The sequence below is a fragment of the Phyllopteryx taeniolatus genome, chromosome 16 (genome assembly GCF_024500385.1).
Source record: "Phyllopteryx taeniolatus isolate TA_2022b chromosome 16, UOR_Ptae_1.2, whole genome shotgun sequence".
Classification (NCBI taxonomy): domain Eukaryota; kingdom Metazoa; phylum Chordata; class Actinopteri; order Syngnathiformes; family Syngnathidae; genus Phyllopteryx; species Phyllopteryx taeniolatus.
In genome coordinates this window covers 4,719,841-4,744,917 of record NC_084517.1, presented here as the reverse complement: position 1 = coordinate 4,744,917, position 25,077 = coordinate 4,719,841, and the positions used below count along the sequence as shown (strand labels likewise).

At 41.4% G+C, this 25,077-nt stretch overlaps 1 protein-coding gene across 1 annotated transcript in view; it reads right to left on the bottom strand.

The window, feature by feature from the left end:
* Window positions 1-484: 484 nt before the first annotated feature.
* Window positions 485-25,077, bottom strand: part of tmem104 (transmembrane protein 104) — a 39,870-nt gene continuing 15,277 nt past the window's right edge. Inside the window, exons 8-10 of the mRNA XM_061749212.1 lie at window positions 22,657-22,753; window positions 15,018-15,111; window positions 485-3,583 (exon numbers count right to left, since the gene is read on the bottom strand). Coding sequence (XP_061605196.1) covers window positions 2,820-3,583; window positions 15,018-15,111; window positions 22,657-22,753 — 955 coding nt within the window. The 3' untranslated portion in view covers window positions 485-2,819. The remainder of the gene's footprint in view (window positions 3,584-15,017; window positions 15,112-22,656; window positions 22,754-25,077) is intronic.

Below are 25,077 nucleotides of genomic sequence, written 5' to 3'. Positions count from 1 at the left end.
TTTTACATTTTCGGAAAACAAGAAAAAAAATATTTTTAGTAAGGACATTCCAATAAAAAAAAATAAACGATATTTTCACTTAGGCAATTATGCTATTAGGCTAAAAGAATGTGACAACAGTTGCATAAATCGCCACACAAACATTGTAAATGAATGAAGCTCGAACCTTTGAGGACAACTGGCACGTTAAAATTCAGTTAGCTGAATAATAAAAAGCTCCAGTAAAAATTATTTAGATGCATATATAAATGAGTGAGCGGAAGATTGAGGTGAGTGATGAGCTCTGAGGCGATTAAATTAAAATAAACACAAATGTTTCCGCAGCGCATCATTCAATGCACGCTAATGACGCGCTAAATGCTTGCAAAATATGTCGCTTATTTGTCCAATAAAAGGTCAAATTCATCACAATATTCATTGTCAGTTTTATTTGCTTGTGAATTTGAATGACCAACTTTCCCACAGTATTCATGAAAAGACAAAATGAATGAAGACATATTCCTTTTAATTTCTTTGTGAATACTTCAAATTATGATGAAAACAAAAACTTTCAAAAAGCCAACACAATGCTACACATCACTTGGCAGAAACGTGTTTGCTCGGTGGGGGGTGATTGTCAGGTCAATGAAAACATAATGAGCACAAGGATCCAATCAAAAGGCACCTCTGTTGCCATGGCAACTATTTCCCAGGCGCTGGGTGGCCACATCCCACATCATCTCCTGCCTGGCTTTATACGCTGCGCTATCGTGTACTTCAGCATATCTCGTTGCAAGACACAAAAATCATGGCGGGAGGAATGCCACTGGGGTGTTAGAAGAGTGTTATAACAGTGTAACAACTGTTAAAACACTTTTACAACTGTAATAGCAGTTCAAAACAGCGCAATAACTGTGTGTACAACACATTCATGTGTATAACGCATTCATCCAGGAAGCATACATTTCCACATTGTAATGAGATGGCATTCCTAATATTAGGGGGTTATGTAGCTACAGGACTGGGTAAAAAAAAAAAAATTAATACATTTAAAAAATTCACTCTGAATTGTGCAATTTTTGGACCGTTTCCCGCTGTCGTTAGGGTGACAAGTTTAAATGTCAGTTCCTTAGCCACTCAAGTGTTAGCAATAACGGCGACGACATCATCTGTGGCGAATGTGGAAATCCTTCTTAACGTTTGGTAGACATATTTAATTCCGTTAAACAACTCAAAAGATTTTTTGGCCCAATGCGGGAGTTTTCCCTGATATCAACGGGGTGCTCGGTCAGTCAAACCAACACCAGAGTGTAATCATTTTATAACCGTGGAATAACTTACAATAGTGAAATAACCGTTTGAAATGGTTTAATAACTGTTATAACAGTAAACATTTGAATAAGTGTTATAACCGTGAAAAAAATTTACACTCTGGTGTTGTTCTTTACCCCCCACCCCTCCCACCGACCCGCACACACATTTAAACATATCTGGCCAATCACACATCAGTAAAAAAACAACAGCAGCATCAACTGTGGTGATGGCGTTTCTTTGTTTTTGTCTCGACTCCTTTGACAAACTTCTAAGAAAAACACGGAGGACATTTTAGATTTTTTTTTTTTTTATTTTTTTTACTTTTAAAATTGAGTTGTTCATATTTGGTCCTTTTGGCAACACGGCGCGCGAATGCTTCGCACAGCTGCCTCTTTGCATCTTCTCTCGTTGCTTGTGTGGGTTTTCTCCTGGTACTCTGGGCTCCTCCAACAAATCCAAAAAGATATTTCTTAGGTTAACTAAAGAATTGTCCTTCGACCCAGACATGATATTACGGATTCAAAACAAAAGGTGGCTCCAATATCGATGCAACATGAGCGCAAAAAGGCTAATTCGTGGCCCAGAAGTGGACATAACGTGCGGACGAAATTCAAATGAATATTAGTATAATTCCTAGACTGTTGGGTAGAAAATGGAGCACACCCTTACTCTAACCAGTAAGGTAGCGGACATGGCGTAATGCATTTTCGAGCCAAGGTGCGATCCAATTGCTTACCCAGAAGTCCAAGTTGTTCATATGAATGATATTAAACCCACAAATTGGTATTTCGTACGCACGTTATACCTATTTCATGGCCACAATTTAGTAATTTGTGCTCTCTTTATACCTAACGGCCAATTCCTTTTAATTTAGTGCTCAATTTATACCTATTTTTTGTTTTTTTAACATTATACCCATTTTATAGTCACAAATGAGTAATTCATGCACACATTATACTTACCTAATGGCCAAAAATGAATATTGCACCGACATATATTGTCCATAAATTGGTCAATTGTGGCCACAAACTAGCATTTTGTGGAGACATTACACCTATTTCATGGCCACAAATTAGTATTAAGTGCACACCTTACACCTGAATAGTAATTTGTGGCCACAAATGAGTCACTTGTGTGCATGTTATACCTATTTTGGGGGTCACAAATTTGTATTTCATGTCCATAAATTTCAACAATTCCGTTTTTTTTCTGTCAATATGGGTGTTTGAGATGTTTGGGGCTCTGTATGTTTTTCCATAAATGGCCACAAATTAACTTTTTGTGCATAAATTATATCTTTATTATATCCACATTTTAATGTTCTTTGTATGCTTGTTTATTGGTACAACCAATCCAGGGTGTACCTCCTCTCCCCCAAAGTCACCTGGGATAGACTTCGGTTCACCCTCGACCCTCATGAAGTGGTATAGAAAATGGACGTTAAATGTTTGGTCCTTTCTTGATAAATTAGCTAGCATTCTGTATAAAAAAATAAAATAAAAAAAAAAAGGCACAAGGTGGATGTTTCATTTCCTGACGTCGGTCAGGATGATGTTGGCGGTGACGAACATGAGGCAGAAGGTGGCCCACAGTACCACGAACCACACCCAGGCCGTATGGCAGAAGGGCGAACGGTGCGGGTTGACAGCGTGGCGACCCGTCACCGGTGCCACGTGGCGCCGGGCATGGTAGACTAGCAGGGCGGGAACCACGTACTGGATGCCAGTGCCGGCGTAAGCGCCCGTGATGCTCACCAGAGACTCCAGATTGTGCGTGCAGAAGGCCACCACGATGGGCGGCACCAGTGTAATAAGCGGAAAGACCACCCGGTCCACCACCCATGGGTAGGTACCGCCATCCCGGTGGAATAGCGTCTTCCAGTTATTGCGCAAAGTGACCGCAATGATGGGGAAGTTGGTGCTGATAGTGAAGACGGGGAAGAGGCCCAGGAAGTAGCGCAGGACGGGCACGTCCAGAACATGGCAATTGTCGGTAAAGTTGAGTGTGTACATATCGTGGATGAGCGCGCTGTCAAAGCAGAAGATTGCGGTGAAGGACAGGAGCGCGTAGAAGCCAAGGATGAGCACGTAGTCGGCCAGAACCAGCACGCCCACACGCTTTTTGTCCGAGATGGGCGTCACTAGCGAGGGCAGCGAGTGCTGGCACATGAACGAGTAAACGCACACGCCAAAGAGGTTGGGCACACCGGCCAGGGAGGCGACGGAAGGGCGGCCCTCGCCTGCGCCCGCGCCAATGCGGAGGAGCGCCAGGATGATCATCATGGTGAACGCTGAGGGGATCAAACAAGACACACATTTGAGATTAGATGAGAAGATAAATGGGTAAGTAAATAGGAAGGTAGGTTTAGACTAGATTTGGAAAGTAAATGGTAAAAAGGAATGTAAACTTTGATTAGTTTGGTAGGTTGATTAGAACAATAGGATTAGATTAGGTAAACAGATTTGGACTAAATTAGATTAAGTAAATAGGTTGAGATTTGGTAGGTATGTAGATCGTAGGACTGCACGATATATTATTTGAGCATCGTCATCAATGTACGACTGCGCAATAGTCACATAACAGGGTCGATGCGATGTTGGTGTACCGTAGTATACAGTGAATTAACGGTAATATTAAAAGTGACCAGCAGAGGGACCTACTTGGATATGCTAATAAGATTAGCACCCATGTTACGGTAAATTATAACGCTTCAAACAACTCACAGAAGGGCCTAGAGTGTTGTATACTTATCTCCTTGTATGATAACAATGAAAGAGGACGTAGGAATGTACATCTGCTGCATTTCCTATTTCACTCTTCAGAATAAAACTACTGTAGGCAGGCACACCGCAGCTGCGTGATAGCGTGAGGTGCGTTCAGGGACACTGCGGAAATGGAATATGTCCCATGATTCTTTTTCAATAGAATACCTACCATAATTCCCTGTGTATAATGCAAAATTTTCCCCCCAAAAAAATTTTGTCAATGATGCGGATTATACATGGGTATAGGGGAAATTTTATAAATGTATGCCGCCATGTAGAGGTTATGAAAAAGCTGTACACTTTCATTCCAATATTCCACCGCCACCTCACGGTTATGTGAGAGGTATACATTTTCATTCTAGAATGCCACCACCACCTAGAGGTTATGAAAAAGGTGTAGCCTACACTTTCATTCCAATATTACAGTGGTACATATGACTGCATAATATGTACAGTTGGGCACATGAGTTTACATACCCTGGCAGAATTTGTGAAATTCATTTTTTTTTTTTTTTTTTTTGTAATACGACTGATGACTGAACAACAACCATCATTACTTTCTTTATGGTAATGTGTTTTTTTGTTGTTGTTTTTTTTTGATGATAACACTTTTCTGAAATGCTTGACAGTTTAATTTGTATCTCATTAAAAGAAAATTAAATGTGTTTCGCCTGGCCGGTCATGTTTTCTTTAAAGAATTGTACCCATCTTACAAATTCTGCCTGGGCAATCAAATATATGCGCACAATTGTGTGTTTTCTCATTTACTAAATAAAAGACGACGACATGTTCGTGACGACATCGACGGCGGCCGCCCAAGGAAAAACTCATCGGAGCTATACGATACACGTGAATGACCTATTCTGACTTCAAAACGGCGAATTTCGCCGAAAGGCAACTGATTTGCATGTATGCTTTAACCTTTGACACAAACCCTGATGCTGTGGCCTTTAAAAAATATATCTTTTACCAAAGAACATACTGAGCGAACATCAAATGTCAGGGTTCTAGGTTTGATTGAAGTGGTCTTAAAAAGGTCCTCGGAATTCTTCAATTGGCTTCTTTTAACCAAAACCACCAACTTCCATCGAAGCCTCCGAGCAGACTATGACTTCCCATCTACACTTGACGGCTAGTGACATATTTAAGTTTTATTGGTCAATGGTTAGGTCATGTGGCATTTTTACCGCAATGTGCTACTTGAGGTTTTATTTGACTGTCCTCAATAAAAACATGTGCCCACATTGCTACGGCAGTAATCCTTTTTTAACCACAAAAAAACAACAACAACAACAAGCTAAATACAGCATGAAGTGCAGCTGCCTGACTGGGGAACGAACTCAAGTCACAACATTTTATATGCTAATTTTACAACATGACTTAATTTGTATTGAGATTATTTGATAGAAAATGTAAAAAGTCAATTGGGTGCTCGAGTGCGAAAGCCGACGACAACAATAACAATAATAATAAACGTACTGTTCAGTTCATACTGAAAATTATTCCCCATTGCACAAAATGAGAGCCGTTGTTTCCATAGTCGCGAGCTATTAAGTGATTGAGTTAGTGGGTGAGTTATTAAGTGAGTGAAGTAGTTAGTTGGCGAGTTCGCTAGTTGGTGAGTAACTGGGGTGGTTAGTTGTTAGGAAGTTGGTGAGTTAGTGAGTGAGTAAGCTAGCTAGTGAGCAATTTAGGTAATTTGTCAGTTAGTTAAATTAACAACTAGTTAATGATTGCTGGGTGATTCATGAGCGAGTCAGCGAGTCAGTTATTGAGTTAGTGCTGAGTAGTTGACAACTACTTTGACTGCCACCTAGAGAACTGGAGTGGAACAGCACATGATGTTTCCATCCATAGGTGAGGAACAGAGTCAGAGTCTGGTTATAATATGTGATCGAAGGGTTGCCGGTTGGAATCCCAACTGCCTGCTGTCGAAGTGTCCTTGGGTAAGACACTGAACCCTAAATTGCTCCCGCATGGCAGCAGCCGCCCACTGGTGAATGTGTGTGTGAGCATCTGTAAAGCTCGTCGGGCACGGTGATGGTGTAGTTAAGGCACTATATAAGTGTAAACCATTCATCATTTCGTGGTTACTACATTCTTAATGACTATATAGAAGAAAAGGATTGTTCACAACTATCAGTGATGTCCACATGACTCACTCCTCCGTCAAGTTGTCTCATTCCGACACCAGCAGTCGGAATACCCGTCAGGATAAAGTCATCGCATGCGCGTGCACGCGCATGCACACGCACGCAAAATTGATCGTGTGTCAATCGAGCGTGCTTGCTATGTTAGCAGCAGCCAGTGTGATTTATCTATGCTGTGCAGGCCTGCCATTGACCTTGATACTTCAACTTAACGGTCCTCTGAGGACCGTCTCACTGACAAACAAACGCACGCAACACTCACAAACAGACGGGATGCTCCAAGGAGAGAGAATTGGCCAGCGTGCTTGGAAGTGGTTCGCTTCACAGGACACGGCACTGATGCGCTCCAATAATAAGCTGAAGGTGAAAGATAGTCAATCTCAAGTGCAGCTACGTACATTTGTAAGGAGTGAGTGAGTTAGATGGCTAGTTAGCGGCTGAGATAATCAGTGAGTTAGTTAGCGAGTGAGTTAATGGGCTTGTCAGTTATTGCATTAGTGAGCTAATTAGAGAGTACGCTGGCGAGTTAATGAGTGAGTTAGCTAGTTAGTAAGTTGGTGAGCTAGCCAATTGTCAAGCAAGTTAGTGAGTTAGCTCATGATTGAGTGAAAAAGTTAATCAAGTTAGTACAGCGTTTCCCAACCACTGCGCCGTAAGAGATCTTCAGTTGTGAGGGGAATTATCCAATTTCACTTAACTGGTCTGAAAATTCAAATGTTTGTTTTTCACTACAAATAATGTATACGTTCATCTACTGAGCTTGTCAGTGAGTTAGCAAGTCGGTGAATGAGTTAGAGCCAGCTCGTTAGCAAGTCAATTCCATTCCTTTCAAAAATCTTGAAAAAGAGTTGCTTCCCAGCTCGACTCTCCCCTCACTTTCAATCATCTCTTCCACTCAATTCCACTCTGGTTTCCGCCCCCTCCATAGCACCAAAACAGCACTCATCAAGCGGATTCCCCATCCTCATCCTCCTTGAACTGCAGCTTTTGTTGCCATCCTCCTGAACATACAGCAACACAACGACATGACGCTCACACCACTCCAGTGATTCAGTTCTTACCTGTCCAGCTGCGCCCAGTGTGTTCAAATGAAATCATTCAAATCCCTCCCATCCCCGGTTTCTTCTGGTGTGAACCATGGTTCTGGTCTTGGTCCACCCCCTCTTTATCACATACATCCTACACCTTTTGGCAATATTTTCCACAAATTCAAGTTACAGTTTCAACATTACACAGATGACACCCAGCTCTACCTCTCCAACAAACCCACTGCCACTCTTCCTGCTTCCTCCCTTTACTGACTGATATTATCAACTCATTGGTTCTAATCCAACTTTTCATAACTCAACAGTGATAAAACCAAAATCCTACTTATCGGTAACAAAACCAACCCATCCAAAACTGACAGTTCTTCCATAACATTTGATCATTCCTTTGTTTCCTTCTCCCCTTAGTTTAATAGTCTTGGTGTCATCCTTGACAGCACACCCTCCTCCAAGCACACATAAACCTCAGCCGGACCGCACACTTTCACTTACGAAACATCAATAGTCTCTGTCCATCCCTCACTCCCCACCCTGCTGCTGTCCGTTTTCATAACCTCATCACTTCCTGTCTGGATAATTGCAACTCCCTTCTGTTTGGTCTCCCCCACAAGTCACGACAAAAACTACAGTTTCTCCAGAACTCTGCCGCCCGTATCATCACCACCCATCACATCCCTCAAGCCGTGCAACAACTCCCCTGGCTGTCCAATACCGCATCAAATATAAAATACCAGTGGTGTGTACGGAAGATTTTCTAAGCCTTTTCTTCCGACCTAAACACTACCAGACGCACTGACCTACACTTACAGATAATTATTAACTAATATTTGTTAATATTATACGTACGTGTGTATATATATATATATATAATTTATTTCCAACAGTCTTGTCTTCATTTCATAGAGTGTGTCTTGACTGCCCAGTTTCCAGTTATTAGATTTTTTTTTGTCCAATCAGATTTCAGCATTTATGATTTGCCATGTCAAGGTAATTTGCGTAGGTCCTTCAGAATCCTGAGCATGGGCATAGGACACAGACAGCGCAAAAAAAAAAAAAAAAAAAAAATCAGAAGTCAGATTCGCCACTTTCACGTCACTCTCCATCTTCGCTGTAGCACAGTCATGTATTTTCCCGTCCTCTGATTGGTTGATCAGAACTAACTCATCTCACGGCAGTTCCTGCTTCGAACTCAATGGGATTCGCACAGGTGCCTTAAAGACGGCCGAATATTGGACATGATTTTAAAATTCATTTTCAACGCGGATTTCTCAAAAAAAAAAAAAAAAAAAAAAAAAAAAAAAGGACATTGTGAGGACAGAGCGGCTGGCTTGTCTACGCCCGGAAAAGTGTTTATTTGCTTTACTTCTGCATCTCTGGTGAGTACGATGTATTTTTTATTTTTTTTTTATGCTTTTGTCATGTTATTAGAACTGCTATATTCTAGTGTAGAGTTTTGTAGTTTTTTGCGGGTGATGTATTGGAAGATTAAGGTGCAACTACATGTTTCTTGCTTTAGTAATAATGAAATGTAAAATACATCCTCAAATGCGCTTAAGCGCCTCTCTCTCCCTCTGAAATGCCATGCATACTTATATTGTGTTTTTGTACTTCATTTTGCAACGTGATAGTGGTGGTATTAAGATGTGGATTTGGACAATTAAGCACCCACTGAAAGTCCAGGTCGGAAATGCACCGCACACGACTGTAAAATACTGATCCGCACCTTCAAGGCCATCAATAACTTTGCCCCGCCGGATCTTGCAGACCTTCACGTTGCCATCCCCTCCCATACTCTCAGGTCTTCGTCGTCCCTCCACTTCACCGGCCCTTCTGTCCACCGTGGGGGCCGGAGCCTTCAACCGCTCTGCCCTCCTGTTTTTGGAACTCACTACCACCTGACCTCCGAATCACAGACTCATCTTCAAATCCAGACTCAAGACTCACCTATTCCGGACTGCAAATTTAGGCAGATCATTATTGATTTAGCCAGTTAGCTAATTATTAAATGAACAGGTGAGTTAGATTTTTAAAAACAAGAAAACATGGAGTTTTGGACAAAAGTGTGTTGGAGACCAACAAGTAGTCCGAAGTTGCTAACTGAAAATTCCAACATGACCGTGTGTGGCTTGTCCAGGAGTTGACTGAGGACAGTCGAGCGTTGACTGGCGTGACGAGGCCTTGTGGTGAGGCCGGGAGGCGGGGCCCCCGGCACGCTGGTTGCCTGCTAACCCTGACACGCAAAGGTGACGGAGGACGGAGTCAACACCGTGTCACACGCTACGTCTCAACTGTTACACAAACAACAAACACGATATACAGGGTGGGATGAAGTAGGTATATACTTTTTAAAAGAACTTATTTAGGGCAGGAATGAAAGGAAAGAAGGAAGGAAGGATACAAGAATGATATAAAAGGAAAGAAGGAAGGGAAGAAGAATGGAATAAAGGAAGGAAGAATATGAGGATATTAAGAAAGAAGGAAGAAAGGATGAAAGGAAGGACAGGAGGAACGACAGAAGTAATGAAAAGAATGAAGGACAGGAGGGAGGAAGCAAGCATGGACGGAAACCAGACTTAAAACCCTAGCACTGGCCTTAAAACTAATTTGAAACCTTAATCCTGGTTCAAAAGCCTAAACCTGGCTTGTAACCATGATTTGAACCTTAACTTCAATTCCTAACAGAGACTAGAAAGTAGGGCTGGGCGATAGGGCAAAAAAAAAAAAAAAAAAAATGTTTTTATTTCGTCCAATCTCGATTATCATCACATTAATTTTATATTCTTTTAAAACTGACAGTTTTAAACCATCTGTACTGAAAACTAATGAAGTAGAGTATAGTTCAACATTTTATTGACGCCTTTTGCTAACAACACTCCTCATGGTCAATATTTTTAAAAAGTAAACACCTCATTAGACTAGCATACTAAGCAAATAAGGCCAAATAAATAAATACAGAAAAATACAAGAACAATTTTCGCTCAGTGCAATGAATGCAGAAAAATATAAAACCACAGTGCATTAGCTTACAGTCCTAAGTATTTTTGGAGGTACAGTGGAACCTCTGTTGAACAGACGAATAGGGGCAGGGGGTTGTCCGATATAGCAGATGGTCTGTTACATTGAAGCACTTTTTTGAGGCCATATGCACCCATAATAAGTGCAGTACAAAATCATTGTTTTGTAGGGTTTTTTTTCGTGGCCTAAAACGTCCAGTACGGTACAAAGTTATTACAAAGTTTTAAGTTTCACATTTTATCCAAACTTACCACGCTGGTGTGCTTGGTCATGGTGACATTGTTGATGTACAGTAATCATTCATGAGCCGCAAGGAATTAGTGTGCTTCCTATTCCAACTCTGTTGCCAATGCCGAAATGGCTTCACACAAAAAAAAAAAAAAAAAAACTAATTTTAGACACATTGTTTAGTCCCAACAGTCCGTTTTATCTGGTACCCGTTATATCTGGGTCTGTTTTATCGAGGTTCCACTGTATATGAGAAATAATCAAATAGCCGCCTTGGGTATAATGAAGACACCTTGGATTATAAACATGATCATTTTCCAGTTATGATTATACATACCCTGTTAACATTATTGCTACTTGCAAATGTGCATCATCTTTAATAACAATACAGATTAGCTAGTTTTGTCATGGCGGCACAGTGGACGACTGTTTAGCACATCCTCCTCACAATTCTGAGGACCATGGTTCAAATCCCTGCCTCGCCTGTGTGGAGTTTGCATGTTCTCCCCGTGCCTGCGTGGGTTTTCTCCAGGTACTCCCGTTTCCTCCCAAAAACATGCATGATAGGTTCATTGAAGACTCTAAATTGCTCATCAGTGTGAATGTGAGCATGAATGGTTGTTTGTTTATATGTGCCCTGCGATTAGCTGGTTAGCTAGTTCAGGATTGACCCCGCCTCCTGCCCGCAGTTGCTGGGGTAGGCTCCAGCACGCCCGCGACCCGAGTGAGGATAAGCGGTACAGAAAATGGATGGATGGATAGTTTTGTCATGTTACAAAACACCTGAATAATGACGATGACACGATTGATTGCTGTTTTGGTACTTGTAGTGACGAAACAGCTAACGCTACTTGTGCTGGTAGCAGTGAGTGACAGGCTGGGCTGACTCGGCTTGCCTTTTTATGCTTTTCACATAATCACTTGCGTGGTACTTCTTCAAATGAATGAACAGGTTTGTTGCATTTGGCTTAATTTGCTGCAAAGCGCTTTGGAGATACCGCCGCACAACTGACATTAAGTAACTTCTCTTCTCAACAATAGCCTCATCTCAATAGGATAACTCCAAGTCATGGCTGACATCTATATGCTACCCTCAGCTACGTGTTTAGCTCCACGTTCGGTCATTATGTTTACTTCTGCAATTTGCAAATGAAAGAGGAACAGGAAAATATTGACTCTTTGCTGTTACGCCCATTTCTGCCATATGTGATCGAGTAAATAAGCTCACAGCTGATCACCGTGATCGACCTGAAATTTATCATGATCACTAATGGCAATCACATAATTGACCTGCCCAAGAACCCCAACTTGAAACTCTAATCTTGGCCAGGAACCGTACTTTGAAACCATAATCCTGTAGTGAAACCCTAACCCTTCAATAAATCCAAACACTGATACTACTATAACCTCAGAAGCTTTTATTGAAATTGATGTAGATGGGAATGTGTGTGTTGCAATCGCAGTGTTGGAAAGATTCGAATGTTCCAATGTTGAAGGAAGCCATTAGGAGCATTTACGAGATTAAACTGTTCAATAAATGTGCTGGCGTGAACAGGAAAGCTTCACACCATGAGTGGCTGAAGACGGACCAAGAGTGAAAGGTTCAGCAAACAACACACTCTAGCCCACGTTAGTCAGTGCACCAACGCCACGGCATGTTTGTGAACCAGTCGGTGGGTTTGAGCGCGGGACCCCGCGGACGGGCACTTTATTTTCCTTCAAGGCGGCCGTGAGTGACAGTCCAATCAAGGGTGGGACGGCCCGTCAAGCTTGTCAGTGACGAATGAGAGGGGAGATGGGAAGCCAAGACACAGACCGGGACCGGACCTTTGATGGACGCACCACAAAGCCACCGACACCACCGGAGGGGAGGGCGAGGAAGGATTCACGGAAAGAGGTAATGAGAAAGATGCCAAGAGTACCATTGTAGGATTGAATAACATCATAGGATTCACTATACTTCTGAGTGAATTCTCTTTTCGCCAGTCACTGAGATAAACTTAGCTGCCACGGGGGTGGGGTTGGGGGTGTTATGTATTTTGTAATAACGTACATTACAGTCTGCGAACCCTATCAGTCTCACGGCCATATCCATCAAGCCTGGAGATCAGCGACGGATACGCTATGTTTTTTTTCCCATTTGGTGCTTATGTTGGTGACATTGCCGCCAAGGTCAAATCACTATTTGACTTGGAAAGCGCCGCTCTTGATGATGAGATTCTGCCATTGCTAAATGACATCGAGCTCAAAGCCAGATCTGCTCAACCTGGAGAGCTTGCAGTGTTCTGGAAACTACTGGCGGAAGAGCAGTATCCCAATCTCGGAAGATGTGCCTTGAACCTGACATCTCTTTTTGGATCAACATATTTATGAGAGTCTGCTTTCTAATGAATATCATTAAGTCCAAGTACAGATCAACAATGACTGAAGACCACCTCGCTGCCTGCCTACGCCTTGCAAATAGCTCTTACACTCCTGACTACGAGAAGCTAGCCTCCTCCTCCCAGTGTCAGGTCTCCCACTAAGGTAGAAAGTGATTTCCTTTTTTCAAACTCAGAGATCTACCTGGTTAGGTTAGGTTCATTTTTAGATCAGTTATGGCTATTGCTCATCATGCAGATTGGCGTGTGTGTGTAGGTGTGAGTGTGTGATATTAATTTGCATATACATCATATACAGCGGCTGAAATAAGCATTTAACATGTCATCATTTTTTTCAAATATATATCCAAAGGTGCTACGCTACGGACCTGAAAATTTCCCCAGATGTTGGGAACAAACAACTAAACCAAGTAATCCATACATAAAGAAAATAGAATAAATAAGATCAGAAATTAAGCTGTGTGTAATCATGTGAAATGACACGGGGGGGGGAAGTATTGAACAAGCCAACTGGTATTTATTAAATACCAGTTGTACCAAAGCCTTTGTTTGCAATGACAGCTTCAAGATGCCTCCTGTATGGAGAAACGAGTCACATGCATTGCTCTGGTGTGATTTTGGCCCATTCCTCCACACAAGCAGTCTTCAAATCTTGAAGGTTCCGTGGGCTTCTTTATGGACCTTGAGTTTCAGTTCTTTCCCTAGAATTTCAATTGGATTAGGTGATTGGCTGAGCCATTCTAGCAGCTTCCTTTTTTTCTTTGAAACCAATTGAGAGTTTGCTTGGTAGTATGTTTTCGATCATTATCCACCTGAAATGTCCACCCTTGTTCCATTTTCATCATCCTCGCAGATGGCAGCAGATTTTTGCCAAGAATATCTCGGTACATTTGCCCATTTATCCTTCCTTCAATAATGTGGAGTTTACCAGTACCATTTGCTGAGAAGCAGCCCCACACCATCATGTTCCCACCTCCGAACCTGACTGTTGGTATGGTGATGTGCAATGCCATCTCTCCTCCAAACGTGGTGTGCGTTATGGCATCCAAACAGTTCAATTTTGCTCTCATCAGACCAGACTACATTCTCCCGGCATTTAACTGCCTTGTCCAAATGTTGTTCAGTAAACTTTAAACGACCTTTGACGTTTTTTTCCCCAGCAATATGGTCACTGTTTTCCTTGTGACAACAGTACCTACTAATTCCAGGTCTTTTTGAAGCTCTCGACAGGTGCTCCTTGGCTCTTGGACAACTCTTCTGATTATTCTTTGCACTCCTCTGTCAGAAATCTCGTGAGGAGCACCTGATCGAGGGAAATTTATGGTGGTATGATTGGCTTTCCACTTGCGTATTATGGCCCCAACCGTGCTCACTGGAACGTTCAGAAGATTAGATATGCGCCTTTACTTGGGTTGTTGCCAACATCTGGTGACATTTTCAGGTCAATTTTCGTGAGAAAAAGGGTGACGTGTTAAATACTTCAGCCGCTATATAACCATGTCAAGAATGCTGGTACAAACTGCAAAGTTTAAGTTCAATATACATAACCAGATCAACATTGTACATAAGAAACTGCAATATAATTTTTTTTAAATATGTACAGTGGGTACGGAAAGTATTCAGACCCCTTAAATTTTTCACTCTTTGTTATATGGCAGCCAGTTGCTAAAATCATTTAAGTAAATTTTTTTCCTCATTAATGTAATGCAGACATGTTTTCCGGTCCCGCCTCCCCCGACATCTTAATTTGACAAGATTAGCCCAATGATCGTAAAAGATGGGATACGGTGATCTCATAATATGCGGCGTGTAGCGCTGCCGATGTTCTAAGACACGGCGGGATTTGATGGCGGTAGTCCAACACAGTGCCATTGTAAAAGACCCAATTTGTCTTGTAGTCTGATCCAGGCAATAAACAAGAACGATGATGCGTATTGTCTTGCTACCCAGCATCCCTCCAACATAGACTCCAGCATTAATGGTAGATTATCAGGTGAGTTACCTATAACATGAGTCATAGTGAGCTAGTTATTGAGTTAGTAAGTTAGCTAATTAATAAGTGACAGTATGTAGGTGAGTTAGGTAGCGATTATTATGAATGTAATGTGATATTGTAGAAAGAAAAGAACCGAGTCTTACCAATCCAGCGCATAAGTGAAGTGAGGATCTGAAGGTATTTGGTCTTCTGGGCGTTAAAGAAGGTAAACGGTCCCAACAGAACAGTAAAGACACTCTGCAGGACACGCAAACAAACACAAAGACAGAAAATTATTATAACTCAAAAGGTTAATCATTCCCAAATTGGAGGGTCAGTTTTGCAAGCCAACTGACTGCACCACATCGTGTTTCACACAGCAAAAAGCAGCTAAAGCCGTGAAACAAGGTAAGGCTATATAAGAAAAATGTCACTTTGTGTTTCTAGCCTACATTTTTCCAAATGACCTGAAAAGGAGCACTAGGCTATTAAAGGTTTAAGGAGGAAGATGATTGCCTGCGAGCATCATCAAGAACCATGATGACTATGATGGCCAAGATTCACGGCGGGTAACTAACTAACCATCCAAGGGGGGAATGACATTTGCACTAAATGACCACCGTGATGCTTTTGTATGTTTTGGCTCATCAGCTACATGTTGCATGAACTCACCTCGCTCAGCTAAAGGCGTCATTTTCCATTGCCGCTTAACGGCTCGATACCTGGGAACGTGGCCGGGATTCATGTTAGCTCTACAAGTCATGCCTGAGCCTAATGGAATACTTGTAAAGCAGTCAGTGGCGTTCGTTTACTGGACTCGCGAGTCATAATGTACATGTCAGAGGATTGGGGGAGGGGGGAATAAATGGGAAAAAGCATGTTGGGAGATTGGAGCAGAGCAGGAAAGAGGGAACACTTTTACTTCTTCCTCTTTCTTTTCAGGCATGGGTTCTTATGACGTTTAGAAGTTAAGAAATGATCAATGTGCCTACCTTGCCAACTTGCAAAATAGTTTTTTATTTTCCAAATTCTCTGGGGGTGCTTTCAAACAAAATGGTCAAGAAACCAAAATGGCAGACTTCCTGTCTGTTCAGGCATGCCTTCTCAACGCTTTTTTGTGCATCTACTCATGATCAACATGCCGAAGAAATTTCATGTTGCTATGAGAAACTGGTGTTGGGGGCTTAATTACAAAAAAAGAAATCTGGTGTGCATTTTGACCTGAAAGTGGCTGCTTTAAAATAAAATGGCAGGTTTCCTATGTCTTTCTAGGTATGGCTTCTGGAGACTTTATTGTAAATCTTAGAATAGACAGACATCTACCAAATATCCTGTTGCTAAGGTGAACCGGCTTTGGGGGATAAATTAAATAACAACAACAACAACAATAATATATATATATTTATATATATATATTATTATTATTATTTTTATTTTATTTTATTTATTTTGTTTAAATCAGGTGACTCGAGAATGACTGCTTCAAACATATGGCACACTTCCTGTATCTTTTAAGGCAGGGGTGTCAAACTCATTTTAGTTTTTACTTCTTTTACTACAAAGTCACGCTGTTGTAACTCGTGCAGAATGTGGCTTGGCATTGTCTTGCTGAATAAGCAGGGACGTCCCCTGAAAAAGATGTTGCTTGGATGGCAGCATATGTTTCTTCAAAAACAGGAATGTACCTTTCAGCATTAATGGTGCCTTCACAGAGGTGCAAGTTACCCTTGCCATGGGCACTAACACACTGCCATACCATCACAGATGCTGGCTTTTGAACTTTCCGGTTATAACAATCCAGATGGTCCTTTTCCTCTCTGGCCCGGAGGACACGACGGCCATGATTTCCCAAAAATGTCTTAAAACGGTCTAGTGATGACAACAAGGATATTCCCAAGAGCCCTGCCTTTACTGTACGTTGAGTGAGAGGCTTCCACCTGGCCCGCGCTCCAGCCCGTAATCACACACTTGGCTGAGAGGCAATAACCGCTGAGTCAGGGATGAGAAACTGCAAAGGTGACCAATGCGCTGATGGATACAAGCTCGGGGATTTATCCTATTAGCTCCTCATAAAAAGGTCACTCGCCCAAGGCAAGACGGCAAATCAAAGAAAAACAGTAAAGTGAACAGCATGACGAAAGTATGAGCACACATGATGCAAAAACACAAGATAAGTGCTTACATGTACAGTAAGAATTTGGAGGATGAAAGAAAAAAAAAAAAAAAAAAAAGGAAGGAAAGTGTCTGACTGAAATTTCAATTTGGTATTCAGAGATATGACACGGTGTGAGACTGGTTAGCACATCTGCCTCACAGTTCTGAAGACCCGGGTTCAAATCCAGCCTCGTCTCTGTGGAGTTTGCATGCTCTCCCCATGCGCCAGCACGCCCGCGACCCTAGTGAGGTTAAGCGGTACGGAAAATGAATGAATGAATGTTCAGAAATAAAGAGGTTTTACTGGAGGACTACAGCTGTCAATCACATTTTGTTGATTTGAGAGCCTGGCAGTTAATTGAATGACACTGCTCACCATGATTGTTACGACAAACAGGTCAAGGAAACCAGGGTTAGTGTTGCAAAGTAGGGTTTCAAACTAGGGTAAGGTTTTCGAATAAGGGTTTGTGTGTGTGTGTGTATATATACACATATACACACGTTAAGTCAGTTTTTTTTTTTAAACAGTATAAGATGTCACAACTGCACACTTTTTCTCCTCCAGTAAGTTGTCCCAATACCTTTGCTGTCCAAAAATCAAGTTAACATCACTGCCACTGTAGTATTTTCTTCCGTCTGTTTATTTATTTTTTGTCCTGTTCGTGCGTTTGACACAATAGGACCAATCATCTGCCTGTCGCACGAACATCCACGTCTATGTTACGCGCTAACGAGCTGAGCTCCGCGTGCGTGTGTTTGTTTGCCTCTCAGACGTGAGTGAGCAAATGAGTGTGCGTGAGTGAGAGCAGGTGTTGTGGATTACAGAGGAGAAACGTCTCATTAAGCACACTGATGCTGATGTCACCTTCATCGGTGATATCAGCTTGTCAACCGGCTGAAGGTTTAAAAAAAAAAAAAAAAAAGACTTCATGTTTCATCTAGCAGCATAAACAACATATATCCCCCTTTTATATGTGGAGACACTAAATGTACATTATGTGCAGTGCAGTGCTTCACAGATAGTATAAGCCCAGCTGTCATAACGAAGAGAGAATTCAGTGTCAAAGTGCCGTAACGTGCACTCTTGATTTCAGTGAGCTACGAACTTTTTTCTATTTTGGACAACAATTAGGAAACGCAAACTTGTTATTCTTCATGCTCCTCTGAAATCTAAAATTAATCAACCACAAACTGTATTTATAATTTGTTAACATACGAGAAAAAAAACAATTGGACGGTATTTTTTTTTTTAATCATATGAGGAAAAAGAAATAAATCATGAGAAAAAAGTTAATTGTACTAAAAAAATAATAATAATTTTGTAATGTCACAGACAAATGAATCATGAGAAAAATGTAATTTTTAAAAAATTAAACATGAGAAAAAAAAGGCTAATTTTACAAGAACCTCTCGCCCAAAGATAGCTGGGATAGGCTCCAGCACGCCTGCGACACTATTGAGGATAAGCGGTACAGAAAATGAATGAATGTTTTACTCATGAGAAAAAAAATATCATTTTATGGTGTTTCATTTAAATCATTTGAGGCAAGCTGTAATTTTCCAATAAATAATCATGAGACAAACATAATTTTACAAAAATTAACCTTGAGAAAATTGTTGTTTTTTTTTGTAAAAAAAATAAACTAACTTTTTGGTAAAAACACAACTTGTCGTGTTTGGAGGAGAAACATTTACAGAAAACGTTTGACCTCTGTCATTGCCAACAAAGGGTATATAACAAAGTATTGAGATGATCTTTTGTTATTGACCAAATACTTCTTTTCCACCATAATTTGCTAATAAATCCTTTAAAAAAAATCAATGTGATTTTCAGAATTTGGTTTTCCTCATTTTGTCTCTCATAGGTGAGGTATACCTATGATAAAAATGACAGGTCTCTCTCATCTATCCAAGTAGGAGAACTTGCACAATTGGTGGCCGACTAAATACTTTTTTGCCCCGCTGTATATTATAGATACAGACATTCAATAAGATTTCAAAATTGCTAAAGTGGAGCACATTTATACAACCTTGTGTTATTAATAACACACAAACGCACGCACACACTCAACAGGACAAAGGCAGCAAGTGTGTGGCTAAGATCCAAAATGGCGGCTCCCGTAAGAAATGAAGGTCAATGAGGCTTCTTGGAATAAAACATTTAGCAGTGAGTTCATCAATCAGCAGTTCCGTGCACAAGGGTAGGGAGAGAGGGAGTTGTAGCTTTAAATTAACTTTACTCAAACACGCAGGACGGCGGCCACACAATGTAATGGAAACATCTACATGGAGATAAGCTGCCAACAATGCGGCGTAGGCATAAAGTGCATAGAGCGCATAGATTTCTTTTCCGCAGAGGGGGGCCATAAATCAGGCCTTATAAATGGTGAGAGGCGGAGTGAGTCACCCACCGCTTGGTGAGCAAAAAGCGCCAAAGGCGACGACAATCAAGGACGCGCTCTGGTTTATTTGGAGTCTTAGGGGGACAGACGTATAGACCACCACCCCCTGCCCCCACCGAAATATGCCACCATCCGCGTCTTAATCTTTTCAATCATAGCCGTGCTAAAGAGGTCGAGATCAACTGCGGACAGTGTGGTTACGCAACCGCCTCCAGCCACATTCCCCCCACACTGCCTCCGTGGAATCAATCAGCACAGAAAATCACAGCCAATTGATCCTCTTAGCAGCTGCTTCTTCCCGACTCGGGCGGTGTCTGGTGTGTCATATCATGAAATAGCAACGGCTAGCTGATAGCGCATACGCATAATTAGTTTGCGTGTCAGTCCGTGTACCAAACGAATAAGTCTGTACCAGTAGAGAGTATCAATGGAACCCAAAAATTGGAACATACCAAGAGGAATGTCCCAACGGGAACGTACCGATGTAATTGCAACAATGGGAACGTACCAATAGGAGTATACCAAAAGAACGTAGAAATGGAGACACCGATGTTTGTACCAATGGGAACACACCTATCGGAATATACCAATCCAAAGTATAATGTAAGGTACCAATAGAAAGGACTAATGAAAACGTACCAACAGAACTGTAGCAACGTAACTTACCAGTGGAATGTACCAATGAATTGTAGTAACGGAACATACCATCAGAACATGATCATGGAAAGTGCAAATGGGAACATACCACTGGTCTATCTGAAGGGGAGGGGAACGAGCAGCTCAAGTTCAGCCAGAGGGCAGGAGTCTCCAAAATAAGCCCAAACACATGAAAGTGTCTATTAACTGATTTGAAAATGAACAATTTGGATGAAAAATGACTACCAATTCTTGATCTCAACCTTTTGGAAAGTGACTTTTGATTAACGGCAAAGAGAGGACAAATCATCGCAGTTCGTCTGTAATAAAGCGTAACAACAAAGACACACACTAGCAGAATAAACTCCAACCCGAGTGAGAGAGCGAAGTTAAAGCAGCAGGATGATGACTGACAATATTACGCATCCTCTAAGAAGCCAAAAGATTTATGGCCCCGACGCAGGTGTCGTCGTCTCGTTTTACTTGACTCCTTAATAAACCAGGAGTCTTTTATGTTCGGCGCATTCATCGTCGGCCTGTGTTCACGGTCTGACTGTTAAACATTAACGGCCGCGACAGCAGCAGAAGGCTCATTTACATTCCAGCGATCCTCGCCATTTGACTTATGATTTATTCCCGCCGTTTTGTGTCCCCCTTCAACGCTGCCGCCATATTTCTCCTCTAATAAACCATAAATCAGATGCAGACTCATTCAGGGCAGCGGAGATTAGCGGGAATTACGGCCACTTTTAGGTTTCACACAGAAATATATTGCATGTTAGCACCCTGCCGAATTTTGGGAAAATTCATCCCCCCCCCCCGTTTGACTGAACATGAAATTTGGTGGACAGGTCTATCATAAGTAGACCTACAAAAGTATGGGCTGAAATACGTGCCAGCAGAAACTGAATTTGAATCATTTATATTTGAATTGGAATTTCGACACTTGATTAATTGCATTCAAAAACTGAATTTGAAAAACAATTTTAATTTGTATAGTTTAATTTGAATCATTGCATTTAAAAACTGAATCATACCATTTTAAATTGAATTTAAAGAACATTTAATTCATGTTCTCCCTGTGCCTGGGTGGGTTTTCTCCGGGCACTCCTGTTTCCTCCCACATCCCAAAAACATGGGATAACATAGGTTAATTGATGACTCTAAAATTGCCTGTGGGACTCCGGAGGCAGCCCAATTTCACTTAGAATTTGGTAGGCGCGTCTTTCATGAGTATACAGACAAAAAATATTTCAAGAAGCCATGTCCGAAAATATAGAATTCGACCATTTTGCTTTGAATCTGGGGTTTTTGGGGTTTATTGGCTCAGTTCCGCCCAATTGGATTTCTTTTTTTTTTTTTTTTTAATTCAGCCCTTGGAGTCAGTTTCACTTTGCAACATTAAATTTGGTAGACATGTCTATCATGAGTAGACCCAGTAAAAATCTCAAGAAGCCATGCCTGAAAAGACTTTGAAGTGGCCATTGTAGGGTAATTTCGAAGGGTCCTTCAAAGACGGACTAGCAGCTTTGATTCTTTTCTTCTCCTTTCATCATAACAAAGGTTTCAGTTAGCCAGTATGCGACACCAATGACTAAGTGGAACCATAGCTAGACTGCTTACCTTTCTAATATTGGGCCCTTTGAAGACTGGAGGTCATCACGACGATTCAGGAGTCTGCTTGGATGCAACGCAAGGAATGGATTTTTTTTTTTCCCCGTCGCCAAGAGGGAGTGGTCAATTATTTAAACTGGTGATGGACAGTCTGGCGAGTCTATTTAGGCCAGAACCTTTTGACAACGTGGCAAGGAACGAAGAGGTGGCGGAGGAAGTGGGTATTTTTCACGCCAACAAGTTGCTGGATGTTTTAACAAAGCTCAGCTAGTGGTGAATTATCTACGTGAAAGGTCAACAACTCGAATAAAAAGCACAGATTACATGGATGGGAGAGTAGCACAACCACAAACAAAAAAACGTAACTAAACTATTGCTTAATTTGGTAATGTTAGTGAAAATGGGGGAATTTGGGGAGTAAGATGACGAGTTTATGGATAAGCTCAAGTTGGAATGGTTTCAGTTTCAATCGGTCAAGAAGTGTGAAAGGAGGTGGTGAATATGTAAAATCTCTCTTAATTTGGGTATTTTATTGCTAAAAAGTAAGGATTTGGAGAATTTGACTTGTTTGAGAAATGCAGAAGGAAGAACTGAAGTTGTCAAATATCACTGATTTGGGGAATTTTATTGTGAAATCATGCAATGGTGGGAAAATTTAAAATTTTCAGAAGATGAAAAATACAAGCCTGAATTTTCTGAATATTTGAAGTTTGAACGGTTTGAGAAATGTGGACGGAGCAGAAAGACAAAAAGTAGGTTGAATAATAAAAATAAATAATTTTGGTGCAGAGTAACATAACTCGAAAGGCTCTCAGATCTTTCAAGTGAAAAGATTTGAGGTCAACTCAGTTTACAAGAATGTCAATCACACTGTTACAGGAACACCGTAAAAGTGATTTCATGAAGAAAAACGGCACCATCACTTCATAACGCAATGCTGCATCACTGCCAATTGTAGCTTGTCAAAAATAAACATAGCAATTATCAAAAGACTCACCAGAAAGACTCTGTAGGCATCTTTCCTGGTCACTGAGCCCCAGCATGCATCCGTGTCATTGTACTTCACAGCTCCTGCGCTGCATGAATGGTTTCCACTGAATAAATTAACAAACATAATAACGTTTCAGCGTATGTAAATATTTTAATTAGCCTTTACACCGATCTGATCGGCTTGATCGGTATCGGCCGATAATTAGCATTTTATGATGATCGGCTTTAATGTCATGATTCGCCGATCCGATCAATGGCTCCGCAAAAGACATTTACTCCGCGTCGCCATCGTGGACAGTATATTTGAATCCAAAAGCTTGTTTATTTTTAGCCTTGTCATGTGTCTTTTGACGTAGTGCTGTAAACGTCTGACCATCAATAAAGTTATTTATTAAAAAAATAATAATAATAATACATGTCGGCGGTGTGGGACAGACAACACGTAATGCCTGGATCACACAACAAGGCAAATTTGGTCTTTCACGATTGATTTCACGTCAGATTACTGCAATAAAATCTTGTATTCCGATACCACCACATCCCGTCTTTTACGATCACTGGGCTTTATCTTGTCAAATCAAAGGCGACGACATACACGTTAACATGGCGACGACAACAACAATGGATCGCGCCATGTGTATTATAAAATGGGGAAAGAAAATGTCTGCTGGTGATTACCGGTGCTTTAATTCAAGGATTGCTTGAGGTATGGTCACATACTTTTAATACGATACGGCTTACAAGAAGGCAACTAAACGTTATGTAGCCTAGCAAGCTAGTGCTAGCACTAACGGTTGTAAGTAAACATGCCAGCTTTCTGTCGATTCATGCTCTAAAGTTTTGGTGTGTGTGAAGTAATTGAATTACAATAAAGTAATTTAATTACAGTAAGTTAGCACCCATTATTTCTGTCATGTTGTAATGTTGGTTTGACCTGACTGATTAGAATATGACCTGAATAGAGAATACTTTTGAAGATACTCAGTATACAGTACACAAGTATATACAGTAAATGAAAAAGTCATGTAAATAGACACATTGCTCCATCTTGTGATTGGATTGGTGATCAGTTATCGTTTTTTTTAACTCGCTGATCGGCCCCAAAAATCCTGATCGTGTAAAGTCTCATTTTAATTGTAGACGTACTTCATACTGAGAGCTGCTTCGATCGATGACGTCATTGATCGGATCGGCGAATTACGACATGAAAGCCGCTGAGCATGAAATGCTAATTATCGGCCGATAGCGATCGCACCGATCAGATCGGCGTAAAGTCTAATCATTACATCTAAAATGTTGACTTTTATATTTTATTTTTTTGTGGTTTCTCCTTTAAGAACGATAAAGGCTTTTTCACACCACACTTGCTCAATGTGAAAGGACCGCACGACAACAGCAATGACCACAACGCCCGGTCCAGCGTGCCCAAATTTGGAGGTGCTGACGTAGCAGCGTACAAGGAGCGGTGGAGCGAGCTGTTAAGCTCCTTAACTCGCGGGCTAGTTTGTTAGCTTGCGGCCTAGCAAAGATAATAAACATAACTTTCCCTTAAGTGTTTCTGTTGTGTGAATATACGTGCTGAACGAGTAGCGAGGCTGTGGAGTATTGGACGGAGCCAACACTCGCAAGAGTGTACCGGTCCGCACAACAATGACAATTAATCGAGTCCAGAAAAAAAAAAATTGTCAATTTTATTTAGCAAACAATTAGTCGATATAGTAATTATCGTGACAGGCCTAACGTGATGGTATGTAATTTCTCTTGTATCCCAAAGTTCAGGACACAAATAAACTCAATTTATCAGCGCTTCCTCCATTTTCCCCCAGTTCAAGTCCGCCAAAAAAAGCACACACAAATCACTCCGCCAGCCTCTCTCCCATTGGACGACTATTCTGACATCACCGGCGACGCCGCTCTCAAACAGAACTTCTTTCTATTCGAGTTCACGCCACAGAGCCTCAGACGCCCTCTGCATTGCCTCCCCACGCCGCGAGATGGCATATAGTGCTAGCGCCCCCTCATCACATGCACAATGAATCGGAAAGCAAAGGGCATCAATCGCATTGGCAAGTGTGGTGTGAAAAGGCCTTAAAAGAGAGCAGGCACAAGTGTACCACACTCCTATCCCGCCTCTAAAACAACACAATGTGCATTTGTGCACTTCAGCCTTTGTAATAAAGCATTGTGGCAATAAAAGTGTGTCTGGAAGCCAGCGGACAACCAGCGAGATTCCAGGGAGCGCCGGCAGTGGTGGGAGTTCAGGCACAGTCAGCTCGCAGTTATTGTCTCCACAAATGTTTTATATATAAAAAAAATAATAATAATAATAAAAAATAAAAAAAATCACTGTGGGATGGCGCTTCAGTAGAGGGCGGATGCGCTCGGTCCTGCCAAAACACACGCGAGCGAACAAGCCTTCCAAAATGGA